Genomic DNA, 18460 nt, shown 5'->3' on the forward strand with positions numbered 1-18460 from the left:
TTTTAATATTTATTGTTCACACACATAACAGGTTGTAGCTTTGGAAAAAAAAAAAAAAAAGTCAAGCAAGAGCCATGGGTTGAAGCTGAAGAGAAATCCTTCCAGAAGCTGGGAAGGAATTTCTACTGATTTGGTTTTTTGTCCAGCTGAACGCAAGTAAGCCAATGTGCTCTTGTTTGATGTGAAGAAAACCAGGTGCTGATGGAGAATGTTTGTTTCTAGGTGCCAGGTTGACCTGTCGACCCTGAGTAAAGAACAAACCCACAAGTTGGAGATGCCACTGGAGGAGGGAGAGGGCTGCCTGGTGTTGCTGGTCACTCTCACAGCCTCAGCTGCGGTCACTATCTCTGACCTCTCCGTCAACTCCCTGGAGGACCAGAAGGAGCGAGAGGAGATACTGAAGAGATATGTATGGAGTTCTTCTCTTTTGCCCTTTGTTTGAAAATGTTTGCTTGTATAAATAATAAGTATCGGGTGGGGGGAATATCTAAATATATCCATTATATCCTTATCATGCTCAGACAATGATAATCATTTAAACGTGTCAGTAATGCTATTACGGCTGGTACAGGTAACATCAAGAAGGCTACAAATCCTCCTTATTTTTTATGTCGTAATTCAGCTATTTGATATGAACATGTGACATGAAGAAGTTAATTTTACTGCCGTGCAGATAGTTTTTACCCAGCACAAAATAACTAAGGGGTCAGTCAGTGACTGTACAGGTTCTAGTGAGTTTTTGTGCCAAATGGTTTGAGGTGCCAATAGTTTTTGGCTTTTTGTTGATCATCTACTAAGGGGCAAGAAAACTTTATTTTTTGTCTGCACATTAGAGGCCGGAGCAATATTTTGTATCATCAAAATAATTGTTTTAAACAATATTTCCATTTCAAAATATTCTTTAGCAAATTATTTTCATTTCCCAGCATCCTCACATTACACAGAATCTGTGTAGTTTTATCAAAGGAACAGAGAGGGGAGCTCTTACTCCAGCATTTGCTAATACCTAAATCAGTAAAAGTAACTGTCTCACTACACAGGGAGAAAGAAAAAAAAAAAAAAAAAAGCTATTTCCACTTAAAATTACAAAGCTTTTATTGTACAATGCTGCCAGGTGTTTAGAAAGGCTTCTCTAGACACTCAGCCGTTAAACCAAGCTCTGACTAACAAAGAGCCGCTTAATTTTTTTTAGATTTTAAAATATTCCTATTTCATGACTGACATCCTTTCAATAACTGAATTTAATAAAGATGTACCTTATCAGGCTGTGCAGATAACATGAAGTGCTAGTACTAATGCTGTACAATATTCTTCAAACAGATTAGCAGGATGTGCGCTTCAGCAAATTTATTCTGGCTATCTCCACTGAATCAGCTGTCTGCTAATGCTTGTACAACTCATACACCAATAGTGTTATCATAAACACAGTTTAATAGAGGTGACTTAGTGAGGCTAAACATAATATTCCTAAACCAACTGAGAGCTAAGGTATTGTGCACCATCTTTGAAAAATAATTACAATTAAGGGAGTTATTGCACATTTTTGAATCCACCAAGACAGTCTGTGGTTGTCAGAATAGATCTTTATAAATATAATAAATTTCTGATGGATACGTTTTTGAGGTGACACACTTCTTGCTAGCAAGTGCAACAATACCCTATTTCTGTGGATTATTGTGTGTGATGATATGGCAGTCAAGTGATACTGATGGTTTTGATAATTTAGTCACAGTATAGAAACATGTTGCGACTGTGTATTATTAATCGGTTTTTCTAAATTCTCAATTTTTTGTCCCCGGTGTAAAGCATAATTATGTGGTGTAAGATTGATCTATTTATTTCCATTTCTTACATATTCATGGATATGTGTCTTTTCTTATATTTACATTACTGTATGCATTTGAAAACACTTATATTTTTGGAAGATGTTCATATTGCAGAGGCATGGATTTCTCATTATGTGTTTTTGAAAATTGTAGCGTTGATATACCTTTTTGATAATTTTACTGTTTTTATTAAAATGACTGATGGGCAGCAGAAGAAAGAAATGACAAGGATTAACGAAATTCAAATAGTTTATTTTCACTGATGTTTCATTCGTCTTTGGTATCCATATCTCTACTTGAGAACCGATACAAAGAGTATGCAATTAGCAAGATGTAGCGTTACCCATTGAATGCCTGTATTTTGGGGTTTATTTTTTGTCCTCTTAAAAAATCTAGCTTCCATTTGAGAAATGTATTTTGCACCCTTTCTGCAGCCAAAAACAGTTAATGAGCTGACCTTGCCATCAGATCAAATAGCCTTGGAAAATGACTCTATTACTGTCATTTAACCATTTGTAGCTGAACATCAGAGCCTTACAAATTAAACAGGCATTACTGTTTGAACCATTATTTTACCACAATTGTCTGAAAAGATTAATTCCTTTTGGGGTGAGGAGGGGGGCGCATTAATGGGTACAGACCAAGAGAGATTGTATGACCTTTTCAGAACGGGTGTGCTGAACCCGCGGTCCCCCTTGTCACAGTTTAAAAACCAGAGGAGCTAGTTTAGAGAAGAAGTTGTTAGCATTCCATTTTTATTATGACATTTCACAGTCATCCGATTTAATGTCCCTTGACCAGATTGTCCACCGTGAGACGATGGGCTTGAAATGTTATTTAGAGCATTGATAAAAGGTGAGCAGTTCTAAGATGACAGCGAGTCATAAGGCTGGTGGTGTGACATTAATTTTCTCCATAACAGAGATGGAATAAGACGTCATGGTGACAAGCTGTCAATCAGTACTGGCCCCTCAGTGTATCTCGATGCCATAGGATGGGGTATTGCTTCTCCCATAATAGAGCTGAACTGAGATGCTCTCCCTGACAGCTGCTGCAGCCATACAGAAAATATATTATACAGCCTTTCATTAAAAAAATAAAGAGGACTCATCTCCAGAGCATTTCAATCTTTTCCCATCTATTGAGGGCTGAAAAGATTCACAGCAAATCACGGATTCCTCTGCTATGGAAATTTCAGGCTTCAGAAACCATGCGGGTTTTGAGGCCTTCAACAATAATCACAAATAAGAAGACAGAATATCATCTGATAAATCATTACTTAAAGTTATGTATTTAAAGTAATGTATTAAAGTCATTTGCTTCTCCCAGAGTCTCTGCCGTGGCATTGTATACATTTTCAGCAGTCTCCACAGTCACGATGTGCAGTAAATGAATCTAAGCCAGCTGACTTGCTGGAACTAAAAGTTAAAAATAATTATTCTGCTGCATACCAACAAAGGTAGCGAAGTGAAATACAGCACTGTTGCCTTTTTGCAGAATGAGCTTACCGGGATGAAATTTGGAAAAAAGGGGACTGTTCGGCATTGCAGGAAGGGGGGCAGTTGCTTGGCTCGCTCTGTGTTTGGTTTTTGCTTTGTTTTCTTTCTGCAGCCTGGTGTTTGTTTCGGTCATTGGGAAAGTTGGGTGTAATGTGGAAACATTTTTGTAAATCTTTTCACTTTCATCATGGTATTAAGGCAGAATTATCTCTGTTGTGGTACCAGTTCTGATAAGAAGCTTCCAAACCTTGATCATTATTGTAATAAATGAGGGATGGTGCCAACATGCTTTTGAATTATAGCAGAGCTATCTGTAACACTGTCTCTGCCACCCTCAGCCTGTAAGCACATAAACAGGGGACTGAGCGTGCACTGATTAAAGTTGACCATCAGAATTTTTAAGCCATGTTTCTGATGATTAACATACTAAAAATGGTAAAAATTTATTAGCCATTATCCTGTGATAACATGCATGCATGTATTTGTACGTAGGTAGCATGTGGGGCACTGCACTTACCTGGATTCCACAGTTCAGTATACCAAGGTCAAACCTCCGCTGTAAACAGTAAATGGTCAGTTGGGGCTTGTGAAACTAATATCAGAGTGTGATTTAACTGTTAGAATTGTCTTATTAATAAAAAGACAGGGATGCATATTATATGTCTAACATTTTAATGGGTAGATTATCTATGCATAAACATGTTGTAGTTTTTGCGAGCTGACATTTAATATTTCATTTAAGCATCACCTCTGGTTTTCAGATCAGTGATGTAATTTATTCTGGTTTTCCATAACAGTCGATTTTGCCTTCATAAATTAAAGAATTGTTGGCTTCGTGTTTTACCTGATGTTTGCATTCTCTAGAAATCTGGACATTATCAAAAGCAGTGGAAAAGGTTTCACCTGCACTGCATTAAAATTTTAGAAAAGGCCACAGGCATTAAATGCATTAGTCCAGATTTTAAAATACTTCGAAGTAAAGGTATGTGCTAGTATTTATGAAGAAGGTTTGCAAAGCCAACCAAAAATTAGGCCACATACATATATGATTTAAAATGGATTTGAAAATATAATTTTAGTCTCCTCTTTTGGAGTTCCTCTTCTAGTTATCTGAAAACTGAATTATTATGCCAGGTTTGTTATTAATTGATTGCAGATTCAAAGTTGCATTAGATGTTCTATCATTTTAAATTCTGCAACTTTTAAATTATATTCAAAGTTAGAGCTTGAGAGTTTTAGCATATAACACCTAACTGGTGCAATACTCCCACTTTGTTACTTCTAGTTATTTGAAAAAAGAGCAGCAACAGAACACACTTTCCAAGCAGCTTTCTAAAATGATGTTGGGTGAATAAATATGCAAGTGTTAGTCTATTCTTTAATTTTTTCATCCTCTTTTTAATATATGTAAATATTGCAGAAATTTATGTTTAAAAAAATTAATGATTTATAGTAAGAGCTTTCTGCCATGGAATTGGAACCATCTTTTAATTCATGCTTTTGATCTTTTTTGCACGTGATTATTATGAAAATTAAGTTGTTACAATACTCTTTTGATTGTTTTTACTCATATTATCTTGCAAGCTATATGCAAGCTTATATATACATGTATACTATATGCAAGCTTGCATGTAATGGTCAACTATAACAAATAAAATATTGGCCTGAAGTCACTGTTCAAAATATTATTGGAGGCATCAAAGGGAAAATGTGAACATAGATCTCACAAAAGTATTCAGGGAGAGGAAGTGTTTTATTGTTTGTATTAATTTTGTTAATACACTGCTATAATTTAAAATTTTGATGGGCAGTGGTTCATGTACTAATAGGGGTTTAATTCAGTAGAATTAGTGTTATATAATCATTCATATTCTGATTTTTCCTTTGCATTTTTCATTGGTAAGTTGCAAAATACTGAAAGAAACACTGACAACTGTACACTCTTCAGAAAATAATGTTTAAAAGTATGAATACATTAGCCAGAATTACACTAACTTGTATCTGGGCTAGGGAGGAGACTACTAACATTGCTTTTGATTTGTTGTTTTTGCAATCCAGAATTATTTTTCTTTTTTCTATTTTTTAGCGTCCAATGATGATGTTCCATAACCTGAAGGATGTGGGATTTCTTCAGGTGAAGGTCATCAGGGCAGAAGCATTGATGGCAGCTGATGTCACAGGCAAGGATTCATTTAGTTTCTGTGACAGTAAATATCATAGTAAGACTGGGCCTTTTTAGAAGTGAAAAAAAATACGTTTAAAACAGAAGTTTATCTGAAGATTATTTTCGGTTTACACAGTCTCACCTCCTGCTCATTAAGGAAGAAATCCGCACACAAACAAAACTTTTGTAAGCAAGGCTGCAAGTCATTCTAATGCTAGCAGAGCCCTATGTAGGTTATTCTCAGAAGGGTAAAATATATGTTTTTCTCCATCAGAGTTCCTGGAAAAAATACGTAGAAAATACTTCTTTTTCTAGTAGATAAATATATACAAAATTATCCAAATTAAAGCTGAATTCCAGAGGACAAGGCGAATGAAAGGTGCTAGACTTAGAGACTACTTCAAAGTTGTTGCCAAAAGAACTGCTTGATATCTGCCAGATATTTAGCAAGACTGCTGTTGGTTTCAGATATTTCAAATAAATGCAGTTTCCCATAACTACTGCTTATCTGTTTAAGAAGGGAAATAAGAAGAATCTTTTTTTTATTTTCTATTTTATGTGAAATAAGCAGAATGGATAATTTAACCTTTTGCTTTTCAAAATAAAGAAAAAGTATTTCAGCCATACTGACCATATGTCTCCAGAAATGTCCAAGTTATCTCCTGTAAGTACAATCACCTTCACAGTGCACAAGTTGAATGGAGCAAAATGAGCTTCTTCTGTGTCAGAAAATAGCCATCTCTGCTTTAAAAAAAAAAAAAAAAAAAAAAAAAAAAAGGAAACTATACTAACCTAGCTGGTTTAACTGCAGTTTGGACATACATGTTCTGTTATAGGAGCAGATGTAGGTATATAGGAACATAAGCACTTTTTAATAGTTCTTTGTAAATTAGCATGAGTACCAGTATTTATTTTTTTTCTCAGACAAGGTAACAGAGCAAACATTTTATTGCTGAAACTGATCATCCAGTTTGTGGCACGCAAAATAACAGATTCTATTTTCAGGGAGGTTGGAGAAATGCTTCTAAAGATTCCTCACTCTGCTTTGACCTTATAATCCAATGTGGTCTGAACAGAGAGAGAGATTAAGTTATTCAGGGGCAAATGGGATAATTCAGTCCCTGACCTCGTTCAGTCTTCGACTTTTCCAGATCAACATGTCGTTTGTGCTGGTTGAACAAATTTTTTGGAAATACATTTGATTCAATTAAAGATGTACAGAGATACCAAAAATTTTCAGACATTGCATTTAGAATGACAGTCAGGAATATGAGGAAGAACACTCAATACCTTCCCGCGTCCCACATCTTTTGTTCGTTAGCAAGAAAAAACATTTATACAGCAGATATGTTTTGTAAGATGGCTGTGCATTCCAGACATTAGAGAAATCACTGTATATTGTGGACGAAAATACCTGGTATTTTGAAAAGGTTTTTTTTTTAAGTACTGTAGTAATTTATAGCTATTTTTAGTAACTTGTGGGTATGTACAGATCATTTGTTTCAGATTAAACTTCAAATAGTAATATTTAGAAATAACTCAAAGTAGTTATTTGGTGATTGTCAATAAATCATGTTTGCAAAAATTGTATAAAACTTGACCCTCCACCTTTATTCAACTGAGCAATACTTATTAGTCAGTGTGGAGAGTGCTGTCATCAGTGATATAACTTACACAACTCAGGATTGCTTGTGTGAGTAAAAGCTAAGGACTAGTTTGCTCTTCTTACTATATTTTTTATTCAGAGTTAATCTTTTGTCCTCCCCTGAGTCAGAAAAGTAGCTGAAACACCTGTATAGTACCTGTGTGGTTTGCTCTGTTTCCTGTCTGCTGAACATATCCCATTTCACTTTCAGGAATCTTTTGATGTGAAGTAATAAATCAAAATTTGTTAGTTTGGACTGAGTGGATTTTAAAAATCCTTAATATTCCATCATTAAGCATAAGCATAGACGGGAAAAGATTCCTGTAATCTTTTAAGTAGTCATCAATCTTACTACAGTTGCAAGGATTTTTTTTTTTCTCCTTTCAAAATGCGAAATTTTTCTTTTGTTACCATACATTCATTGAGCAGCATTGTAATACTGTATTAACTCTGTGTGAATAAAGAGCAATTGAGACTCCCATTGAATGAATGAGTAAAAAGCACAAATTACTTTTTAATGAAACCCTCAATTCTCCTCCTTTCCACAGAAAGCCCATAGCCTTGTTCAGCTGAATGCTACTACAGTAGGTCACTTCAGTTAAGCCCCTAATAAACTGTTGATAGTTGAGGGCAGTTTTTTCTCCAGTCTCAATAGCCCGGTGTTGGACAGTGCACTTCAAATGATTAACGTTAGTGCAGATTTTTTTTTTAAAAAGAGAGAGATAAAGGGTGGTGTTTCAGGCCTCAGTTTACAACCCCCCCACATACACACGCCTTGAACAAGGCGCCAGGGTGGGCTGAAATTTCGGTGAAGTTGTGCGCACGGGGAGCAAGTGGGCACTACTGGTTTGAAAGTGGGACCCTGCTCGAACGTGCCATCACTGGGGTTTAGAAATACCCCAGAAAAGAACAAAGTGAGACTTCTCACTCAGCCTGCTTGCAAGGAAGTCTAGGAAAGGGAGGACTACTGAGGGGTTAAGAGATTCCCCCCCAGTGCTTGAAAGCTAACCTTGATTTTGGGGAGAGCTGAAAAATAAGAGTGTCTTCCAGGACTGGAGCCTTTGAGAGAATTGCCAGGTCTATGAGGATGTTTCCCCCAGCGAAACAGCATCTGTCCATGGTCAAAACACAATTTCATGCAAAGTCATGTTCTGTTGCAAATTGTGGTCACAGCAAATACCCCTTGCTGGAAAATACGTATTTTTTATGTGTTTTTTTGAAACTATAATCTAACAAATGGAAAGACACTGAGTGTGGCGTTTACTTTTTCCTTCTCCTCGTGAGAAGAAAGTGTCATTTAAATCTCCCATTGCGTTTTAGCTATTCAGCGCAAGACTATTTTCTCCCTAAATCCTCAGCTAAAAGAAGTCACATTTTCCCCTTTGCCCACATCTTTGCTTGCTTGTGGTTCCTCTGGAAGAGAGGCAGACCTTCTCGAGGGTTCGGCTGCTTGCGGAGCCCTGGCGTTGCAGCCTGCGTGCCTACAGCGACGTCCTTTTTCGCGAGGAAATATTCCGATGGTGCAGTAAAACGCACAGTGCAGTGGACTCATCGTGCCAGTCGGCCTCTGAAATTAATACCTGTTCTGTTCACCCAACCCATACGAGTTTTGGAAAGCAGTAGACCCTTCACCATGACCTAGTGCCAGTTTAGGCAATAGTCAGCTAAGAATATTCCTTCTGCAGCAAAGTGAGGTACAGCTGGGTCATGGAGGAAGGCTGCTGCCTTTGCAGGCGGTGCTTGCGTCTCCTTTGCTGGGGCAGATGCGTTCCTCCTTTTCCTTGTACCACGAAGCAAAATTCAAAACCTCTGCCTTATAATTGGCGAGAAGCAGGCAGGGTGGGAAAAGATGTGCCACAGGTTTGATCAACTTCAGCAAAAAGTCCCATTATTTTAAGGAATAATGGTTAGCGACTCGGATTCATTAGCAGAGCAAAATCCAAGCTCCGCGCGATGGCCTGCCTGGAAAACAGTTTGTTTTGCTGTCTTTGGGCTTTAATTAAGACGTGTTCAATTCTAGCCCCCTGGCTCCCCGCTCCCCCTGCCCCCACCCTGCGTGCTGTGTCACAGACCGGCGATCAGACGCTTTCAGATGGTCCAGCCCATGACTTTGACCTTCTGCGCGGTCCGGCGTTCCCTGGGGAACCGTTCAGCTCATGAGGTCTGATTTCACACTTCCAGGATGCCTCGGCTCTCTTAACAATGACAGGGAGACAAAGCCCTTTAGAGCGGGCCGCATGGGGACTTGTTTAAATTGGAAACTAGAGAGGAGTCAAGGAACAAGGTTACAGGCTACAGAATAGTGCTTTTAATAAAGAGCTCACAGCTCTGGTTCAGCTCAAAGAGGGCTACCTCTGTACAATTAATTGAGACATTTATCTGGAGCATCTCAGGCCTCTACTTTCTCACAGAATTATGTGATAAATATCAGCTAAGAGGCAAATGAGATGTGCATGAAATGAATTTTTAACACTTTGATTACTGTGTCTCCAGTCTTCATTAGAAGTAAATTTATTTGTATTTCTGACCTCATTATTAATCAATTGTCTGCGGGTTTTTTTGGGTACTGTGATTTCAGAACCTGGTGTATCAGACAGATTTTACTAAAGAGCTCGGTGATATTTAGGTTTACAGTCAAAAGCTTTTCAGGCTTCTCCTCCTCTGAAGAACAGAAACGAAGCATAGAAAATGAGGCAGAATTTTTTTTTTTCTTCTTTTTCAGTTTTATGTCTGGAATTCAGCCTCTCTTCTAAGAAAATTCCATGTTAAAATTTTGATTAAAGTACTTGAAAGTAGGATGAAGATACCAAGATGGCTAAATGTGCAGAATGTAAATGAGTTTGCTAAAATCTGTTCTACTAAAATGTCCTAATACCACATGTGCAAAAATAGTCTTTGAAATTGTTCTTCAAATGCTAGGAAATGTCAGAGTGATGTACACAAACGTAAAATTCACAAAGGTATGGAAGCCCATGCATGTAAAATTGAAGGAATAAATTCAGAGACCCTTTGGAAATATGGTTCCAAAAGTAATTTGCTCTGTCAATTAGTGCAACCGGATTTCAATATACACTTGAATTATCTTCACAAAGTACGGAAATCTACTAGATGGGCAGTATTCTATGGTAGATAAAATCTCACCTGGTCCTATCATATAGGTTGCCTGAAGACATCGGTCCAATATCATGTACTGCAGAACTACTTTATTTTAAGAAAGTAGCAGTTTTAGGATACTAGTGGCAAAATTAGGATTTAAAAAACATTTTTGGTTAACCATAGCATTTAGAATTAAATATACTTGTGATTATTAACTTTTTTTTTTTTTTTCATTCTGTAAGTATTCTGTGGAAATGAATTTAACATGATTGTGGCACTACATTGAATTGCCTGGTAAGATATCTCACACATTCATGATACCAGTCCGTTGCAACATGTTCGCAGCGCCACTGTTAAAGAGGAATTATCATTCTCATTTTAAAGATGGAAAACTAAGAAAGGTTAACTGACTCAGCTAAGGCTGACAGAGCAAGTCCTTGTCAAAGCTGGCATTTGGCTTGGGTCCTGTACTTAATCCATTAGATAAGGCAGCTTCTCATGCTATTGAGCCATTCCTTCTCCTGGCCAAAGGTCAGACTGACTGCTCTGTTGCAAGCAGCTGGCTGGCAGGGAGCTTGGAACAACATTAGTGACATTAGCGTCTGCATGAGTGGCACTGCCCCCCCAGAGTCATGAACTGGCTGTCTTGTCTTCCCCCAAAATAAAGGCCTTTTTTGGCTGTGGGGACTTAGATCCATAATGGACAGGCATGGCCAGCGGTAGGGGAGAACCATAATAGCCTATGAAATATTCAAACAATATTTCAGCTTTCATAACCACGTTAAACTTGGTTGAACTTTGCGAAGTTGTGGTTTGTGAACTTGACTGTTAAAAGTAGAAATGGAATTGGGATCTCTTATTAAATTTTTAAACTATCCAAAACATTTTTGGTAGTCTTTGTGATTCTAGTTCAGTTTTGATAATGTAATTTCAAGAATGCAAAAATTCATGTAATACTTAGTTCAGAATAAAGTCAGTGATTTGCATAAAATCAGTTCATGGTCTACTCAATGCTGGAGCTGACTTTCTGTCACTTCATATAACTTTATGGACTGATCAGTGGCAGGTAAATACTAAATGCCAATCTCTATTTAGCCTGCCATGTGGGTCCTTTTGTTGAGAAAACTGTTGAAGAAACAAAACTAGGAAATTGTTTGTGTCTCTGGATGTATACTGAAGCAATGCATGCTTCCTGCAGCCATGGTAGAAGTATCTCTACAGGGCTCATGGGGAGCTCGCCCCATGCCATCTGCTGTCCCTTGGGAATTAATCCTTATGAAGTACAATAAATTTATCAGGGGGACAGGTAGATCTGCTGTATGCTTATTGGCTTGCATCTACTCTGAAAAGCAATTGCACCCATGGTAGTTCCTTGTAAGAGTCCAGGGCAGCCCTGATTAAGAAAGAAAGAGTTGTTCTACAGTGACTGGTGGTCTTTCTGGTTTTTTATTTTCTTTCCTACAGGCTGGATTTTCAAAGATTGAAAACAGAAGAGCAAGATGTTTATGACTGTACACAGGTGGTTTTTGCCACTCTAAAAGAGGGAATCATCTTACTGCATAAAATATGGATGTGTCCATATGTTTGTTTACTAAAGTCTTCTTTTCTACAATATTAACCAAATAATATGCAGATGACATGCATTTTTCTGGAGACAAATGCATGTATTTAATAGACTTTTATAATAAAAGGACATCACAGTTTAACTTGTGCAAAACATGGCAAGCAAGAAATGTAAATTTAAGCTTTGATAGCTTTTCATCAGGGAGAACTCTGCTTTGTGTACAATTGGAGCTAGAAAGTGAGTGCAGAAGTGCAATTATGTTGAATTGAAGTCCCTATTTGGAAGAATTGCTGTGCCCCAAAATGAATTTTTGCTGGGAAAACAATCTACCAAGAATCAAAATTTTTATTGGACAACTTCCCCTTCAGGGACAGTTGAAGGCTGTATCTGTTTAATTTGCCCAGAAATATGAATTATATTGTATTGCAGTTTGACAGCTCTAATTTTCAGGTAAAGTTCATATTTGTACAGGCAAAAGATAGTTGCATCTGAATTGGTCACATGTCATTTGGTCACTTCTGAAAAAGCAGTACTTTTGGAGTTGAATTTGAGATGATGCCCAACATTTTGTTGGGCAGAGTTGAGCTCACCTCCAGCCTGGAAGATGGGCTGCAGTGACACATGTCTGAGACCAGTCCACCAGCCCTAGAACATAAGTTCACAAGGGTTCACAAGCCACCTAACATCTTTGGTGCTTGCTGATGAGTTCCAGCATAGCGAGCCAGCTGATCTACAAATGTGGAAGTCCTGTGGTCTTTGAACTGGTGGAAAGGACCTTTCCCAAACTTCTACAAGTGAAAACCACGGCAGAACTGTTAGGCAATGTGGTGCTGTAGCTACTTGAGAAGAACATCCAGAAGCTAAAACTGCGTGGAGGTTGAGATCTAAATATTTTGAGAAGCAGTTAAAATTTGTCACTATTTAGGTCTCTCTTCTGTGAGGAAAAAGTGTATTTTATATACTTGCTGGGGGGAAAAAAGTTATTCCAGTGGCCAACCTTCTGAGATCCAGAGAATTAATCTGAGCTCTGAACTGACTATTTCTTTTGTGAAGGACTTCCTGGGCTGTGGGAGATTTTGAGTTTTGAAGCAAATAACAAATAAGACCTCTCTAGTTCCTGGTTAGCCTCTCTTGCAGCTTAACCACTGTCGTAGAGTTGGGCAGGTTTCAGCTGATGGGTATACAGTTCATCCAGGGGGATGTGGTAGTTCTGAGAAGTAAGGTGACAAGTAAAAGACTAACATGTTAATTAACATGAAGGGCACAACATGAAGGACACAGGGTTGACTGAAGTAAAATACTTTACTTAGATCTAAGTAAAGTAATCTCAGTTTGTGCTCCAGTCTTGCTGACTGTCTAAAGATTAAATGCAATACAGCATAGCAAAACAAGGATATCTGTCAAACTAGATGCAATGTGTGGCATGATGAATAAAATGGGAAGCTTCAAAAGATAAGTAGTTCTTTAATTTTTTTTCAGTGGTAGCCCACATTACAAAGTAGAGTTCCTTCTAGGGGACATTCTCAGACAATCCAGGTCTGTAATGGGTAAAGGGCAAAAAAAGGTGAGGGAGATCCATCAAAAGAGACTCTGCTTTCCCTTGCAGATTATTATGCATATTATGTAACTTAGCACTTTATTTCTGTCATTTCAGGAGCCCTTAGGACTGTACAAGTAGAGTCCAAAAAGCATGAGATGTTACAGCAACAAAATGGATTAATGAGATCTGTTTTACTTCTTATTGAGGTTTACTGCAGGTCTGATTTCAGTAAATTGGAAGGTGTACTTCACTGGTTTTTACTAACTACTTCTATCATGAATTCCTTCCAACAGTGCTAAGTGTAGTAGTGATTAGTCCCACTAAGGTCATGGGATTGCTCAAAATCATAAGTGCTGGTTTCAGTGGTGCTGGGAGCATGTTTTTAAAGTGTAAGTGCCTTAAGCAGGTGGTGGTCGTCTTACCCTTGCACAGCACTGAGCACACATTTAGGGCTGTATTCAGAAGACCTTTGTGGATGTCCTCCTGATCGATAGAGTAAAGTACCTCTGAAGTCACTGGAAGAGTAGCTGGAGGCCTACAAAAGGCATGGATCAGGGAGCTAGTTGGAAGATCCTCAGTAGACACAGGGATTTGGGTAGAATTTCTTGACATATGACAGGTGATATACAGTGATATATGACAGTCGTGATTTAGTCTGTAGTGAAAGGCATACCTGTGTTGACAACATAATTTCGAATGATTGTAATTGAGCTTAGGCAGCACAAGTCTAATCAAAGGTTTTTAAGTGTACTTTTAGAACTGCTAGATGGACAGCGCATACTGTTCTGAGCATGTGTGGTTCTTTTACATAAAATTGAGGAAAACTGTGCTAGTTGCACTAACTAGACAGAAGCTGTCTGAGGCTGCCTTGGTTAAAGTATGTGTTGTGCTTAAGGTACTGGTTTTGAATAATATAGTGATGAATATAAGTTGTAAGTTCCTGGTTTCCTTGGTCCTCCTAGAGACCAAGGAGACCTAAAGATGACGTCTTTAATATTTTAGTACTCTCTTAAGGCTTTCATTGGGAATGATCCCACTATTTTGAACACTCTGGCAATACAGCAGGTTGCCATGGCTTTCAGTGAGGGTTAAGATTGCAGTTATTCTTTCTAATAATGAGAAATTGAAAGATGACAGATGGATATGAGTTTCACCAAGTACTTGTACATTGCTCTGGCTTTGTCTTTCTGGATCCTGTTCACTTATTTGGGTTGGTATCCAAATAACGTTTGCACATACCATATGTTTAGCACGTCAGCGAAGAGTGTTGCGTTTAAGATACCCAGCTTGGTTATGAGTGTTTTAGCATATGGAAGAAGTGCCCATAGATGATGGTGAAGGGCTTTGCATATGGGAACTTCATAGCCTCCTCATATGGTAAAAACAGTATTCCTTAGTAGAGATATTCATAGCTGGAAAACTTTTACTTGTCAGCGATGATATTTGGGCCTTCCCTTGTACTATTTTACAATATTACTTTTTGTCAAATTTGGTCTCGAACTCTTTTCAAGTTATAGGGGGGAGGAGACATGAAATGTTGAGTGTGAAGGGGGATTTTTTTAATTCTGAAAACCGTTTGTCTTTGGTTTGATCGAGGACCTCTGTGATTGATGTTACATATTATTTAGCTTTCTTAAGTGGGTTGATATCCATATAAATCTATAAGGAGAGTCACTGAAAAAGTGCAGATGTGGAAAATAAATGAATGTAGTAAATACTTTCTCTTTGTTTACAGAAGGTGGCTTTTAGACACTGCAGTGCATTTTCCTGTGTCTGTATGCAATTACTAAGCACAAATCACATTGTACCATCATATGCAAATAAGATTGATGATACTTTAAAAAAGGAGATAAAATAATATCATCTAGCTCACCTGCTATGTCAGTTCTGCCTTGTTGTTTTAACTATCTTCTGGGTGTTTCTTTTTCAAATACTGAAACCTAAACAACCTAAATAAATATGTTAACGTTTCCTACCACCTTTTAGGCTTGTGAAGTAGGAAAACGTTGAGATGTATGATATATCCATCTCTGCTGACTAATGAATTAATCATTTTTCAAGTTTAATAGGAAAGATTCAGCTATATATTATTTTCTAGAGAAGGTAAACATCAACTCTAACTTTAATTCACAATGTGTTTAAAACAATTATTCTTTATCATTAAAGTTAATAATATGCACATTAACCTCTGATGTAGTCTGAATCAATACTGCAGTTTGGGAGATGTGACCCCTGGACAGCTTTGTCTAAATATTGATTTCATTGTCATTTGTATAAGGTATGAAACAAATTACATGCCTCCCTAATATCATTAATGTAGCCCCATTGAGCTGCTCAATTTATGGCTTCTTATAATGCACGACAAAGCAGTACGGAATTATTGAAGACATTGTGAAATACAATTGCTTAGATTTGATTGTGGAAGGCCAATGCCAACACTCAATAACTTTCAAACACTGTGCTGTCCAAAGAAAGTCCAGAGTCAAGAATGAGCCACTTGGTAGTATGCAACTCAGTTGTTAATTTCCATCAGACAAAGTTCCCTTGGGTTCTGGGAGCAGCAATTTATTCTACAGCTTTCTGCTTACATATCTGTAGCCTTACACGAAAATAATGCATATACTTGTATTCTGTGCCAAAGGCAAATGTTGTTCCCTCTGATTACTGGAGGAGATCAAAATAGGTAGGAGGGATAGCATCCCTCTGTCTTGGCCAGCATTTATAGTGGTTGTCATTACTGTCATAATTTGAAATACGAGTTAAATAATTTACTCCACACTGATTTCTTCCCTTTATTGCCTCTTTATTGCAACTGTCTTCTCACCATGCCCCTCATGTTTTCATTACTGCTCCTTCCATCATAGCTGTTCCTCAGATCTTCCTCGCAACTCCTTCTTAGCCTTCCAGGAAATTTCAGGGTTGCCCCAAAACCCTGGAGATATCAATCTTCCCTACTTTTTCTTGATCCCTCTTTGGAGAGCTCCTTTTTTACTCAGGCAAACTGTTGTTAAGCATGAGATTCTGGTGTCTCCTTTCCTTCTTCTCCTTTCCAAATACAAACCTTGGCCTTGTGGATATCTAAGAAAAAGCTTAGTCTAAGTTTCATGTCATCCCCCTAAACTTTCAGTCTGCATGATTTTTCATGTGCTTTGCTTGGTATCTAAGCACTGCTCACCTGCAGTCATTGGCTGTAAACTGCTTATTTCACATTCAGGGGCACCCACCCCCACACAGTTCCTTTCCCCATTCTTTTTCTTTAGCTTAAAAAAACCCCAACTTCCATATCCAGTCCAGGATACTGCTTCCATTATCTACATATTACATTTTCAAAGCAGCATCTTCATACTTTCTCCTGTGGTGGCTTTCATGCTGAGGGACCTTCTTGTAAATATATGCAAAGCTACTTCATTGTGCTTTAATGTATACAAAAATCTCAACCACGCTTGAGCTTCTGCTGTGCTGAGACTACAGCCCATCATTCCAGCTGATATCGTCTCATTGTTTAATTGTACTTGCCCATTTTCTCTGGTATTAGGCTTTTATCTGAGACTGTCTTTAAGGCTTTTTGATTTTGGGGAGAGGATTTGTACAGCGTGAAACATGTAGGGCATAGTAATCTTTGGATAAGTATCATAGGTGCTATGTTATTACAAATAATATGGAATAATACATTTCCTACATATCAAAATGCTCTAATTATGTTATCATTACAGTCAATGTAGGATTGGCACCATTAAAGTAAAGTTCTCTTAGCTGTCTCAGAAGGGTGCTTGGCACCTTTTAGGAACATGCTGTTTTTTCATCAGAAAAGTCTGTATGGTGATTTTTCTTTTCTTTTCTTTTCTTTTTTTTTTTTAAAGACAAAAAAGATGTTCTTTTAGGATTACAGAGATGAACAGTCTGTTATGATCAACTTGAATATAATGCAGACCATAGGACTTCCCTGAATTAATTCCTGAGAGAATTACAATGCAGCTTAGGAAAAGGAAAAAAAAAAACAAAAACCAAAACAAAACTGATTTTTATATAAACCTTGCTCATGGTGGATTTTCTTAGTTCATAAATTTTGTTCCAAATTTTCTCTTATAGGTAAAAGTGACCCATTTTGTGTAGTTGAATTGAACAATGACAGACTGCTGACCCATACCGTCTACAAGAACCTCAATCCAGAATGGAACAAAATCTTCACATTGTAGGTGTTTGGATTTTGTGAGTGTTTTGGCGGGGGGGGATGCTGTGGGGGGAGGGTTTGAAGGGGATATATGTGTGAATCAAAGATACCTGCTGCTGATTCTGAAGAAGGATAATGATGACATACTGATATTTCTAAACCAAACAGCTGAATACTTTTTTGAGGATTAAAAACATGAAAAAAAATTAGAGAAGAGGTACCATTGTAAAGGTAAAAAAGCAAGGTCTGTTTCTTGGAAACTAGGTATGAGTAATGCTAAGCACTCCAGACTCCTGTCAGCTTCAGTGAGAGTTTCAAGGGCCAAATCCATCACACTGGATGTGGCCCTGAAGTTTTGGGTGGAAAAAAGGGTATTGTGATTATGATCTTCATTAAAATGTGTTTGTTAACTTTAATAAACATTAGATAACTATATAAAGGAAGGAATTTTAAATGCCTTCATACTCCTCTGAATTATGATCACATACTTTCTGCTTGTTCTTTCCATTTACCAACTGCACTTCTCACAATACCATCTAGTATCATCCTAGCACAATGCTGCTATTGGGTAAAACACAGTCTTAAACCTTTAGTTTAAGTAGAAGTGATGCGGTTCGATTTTTTTTATCCTTCTGTTATTTTGAAGACAGTAGAAGGCTCTGACGAAATAGAAAAAAAGTCTTCCACAAACAAAATGTTTCTGTTATTTGTCTTGCTCAATTGCCTTCTTTTTCTCCCTGCTTCTCTCGATCTGACTGCAATGTGACACCTATGAGTAGAAAACTGATCAGTTGCAGGTTTCTCGGCTGCTGAAATCAGCTAACAATCCACTACAAAACCAGTAGAAGCTTTGTGTACACTTACTTCACTTTATCATAAATGAAAATACAATGTTTTACCCTTGATCTCAAAATACAGTCTGATCTTAATTTTCTTTTTTTTTTTTTTCCCCTCT

General features: G+C 37.6%; 1 protein-coding gene across 1 annotated transcript in view; it reads left to right on the forward strand.

Moving 5' to 3' along the window:
* MCTP1 (multiple C2 domains, transmembrane 1) overlaps positions 1–18460 on the forward strand; it is a 173472-nt gene that overhangs the window by 56810 nt on the left and 98202 nt on the right. Inside the window, exons 8-10 of the mRNA XM_010578028.1 lie at positions 223–409; positions 5412–5505; positions 17424–17526. Coding sequence (XP_010576330.1) covers positions 223–409; positions 5412–5505; positions 17424–17526 — 384 coding nt within the window. The remainder of the gene's footprint in view (positions 1–222; positions 410–5411; positions 5506–17423; positions 17527–18460) is intronic.

This window comes from Haliaeetus leucocephalus, unplaced genomic scaffold, assembly GCF_000737465.1.
Source record: "Haliaeetus leucocephalus isolate CR32 unplaced genomic scaffold, Haliaeetus_leucocephalus-4.0 Scaffold598, whole genome shotgun sequence".
NCBI classification, from domain to species: domain Eukaryota; kingdom Metazoa; phylum Chordata; class Aves; order Accipitriformes; family Accipitridae; genus Haliaeetus; species Haliaeetus leucocephalus.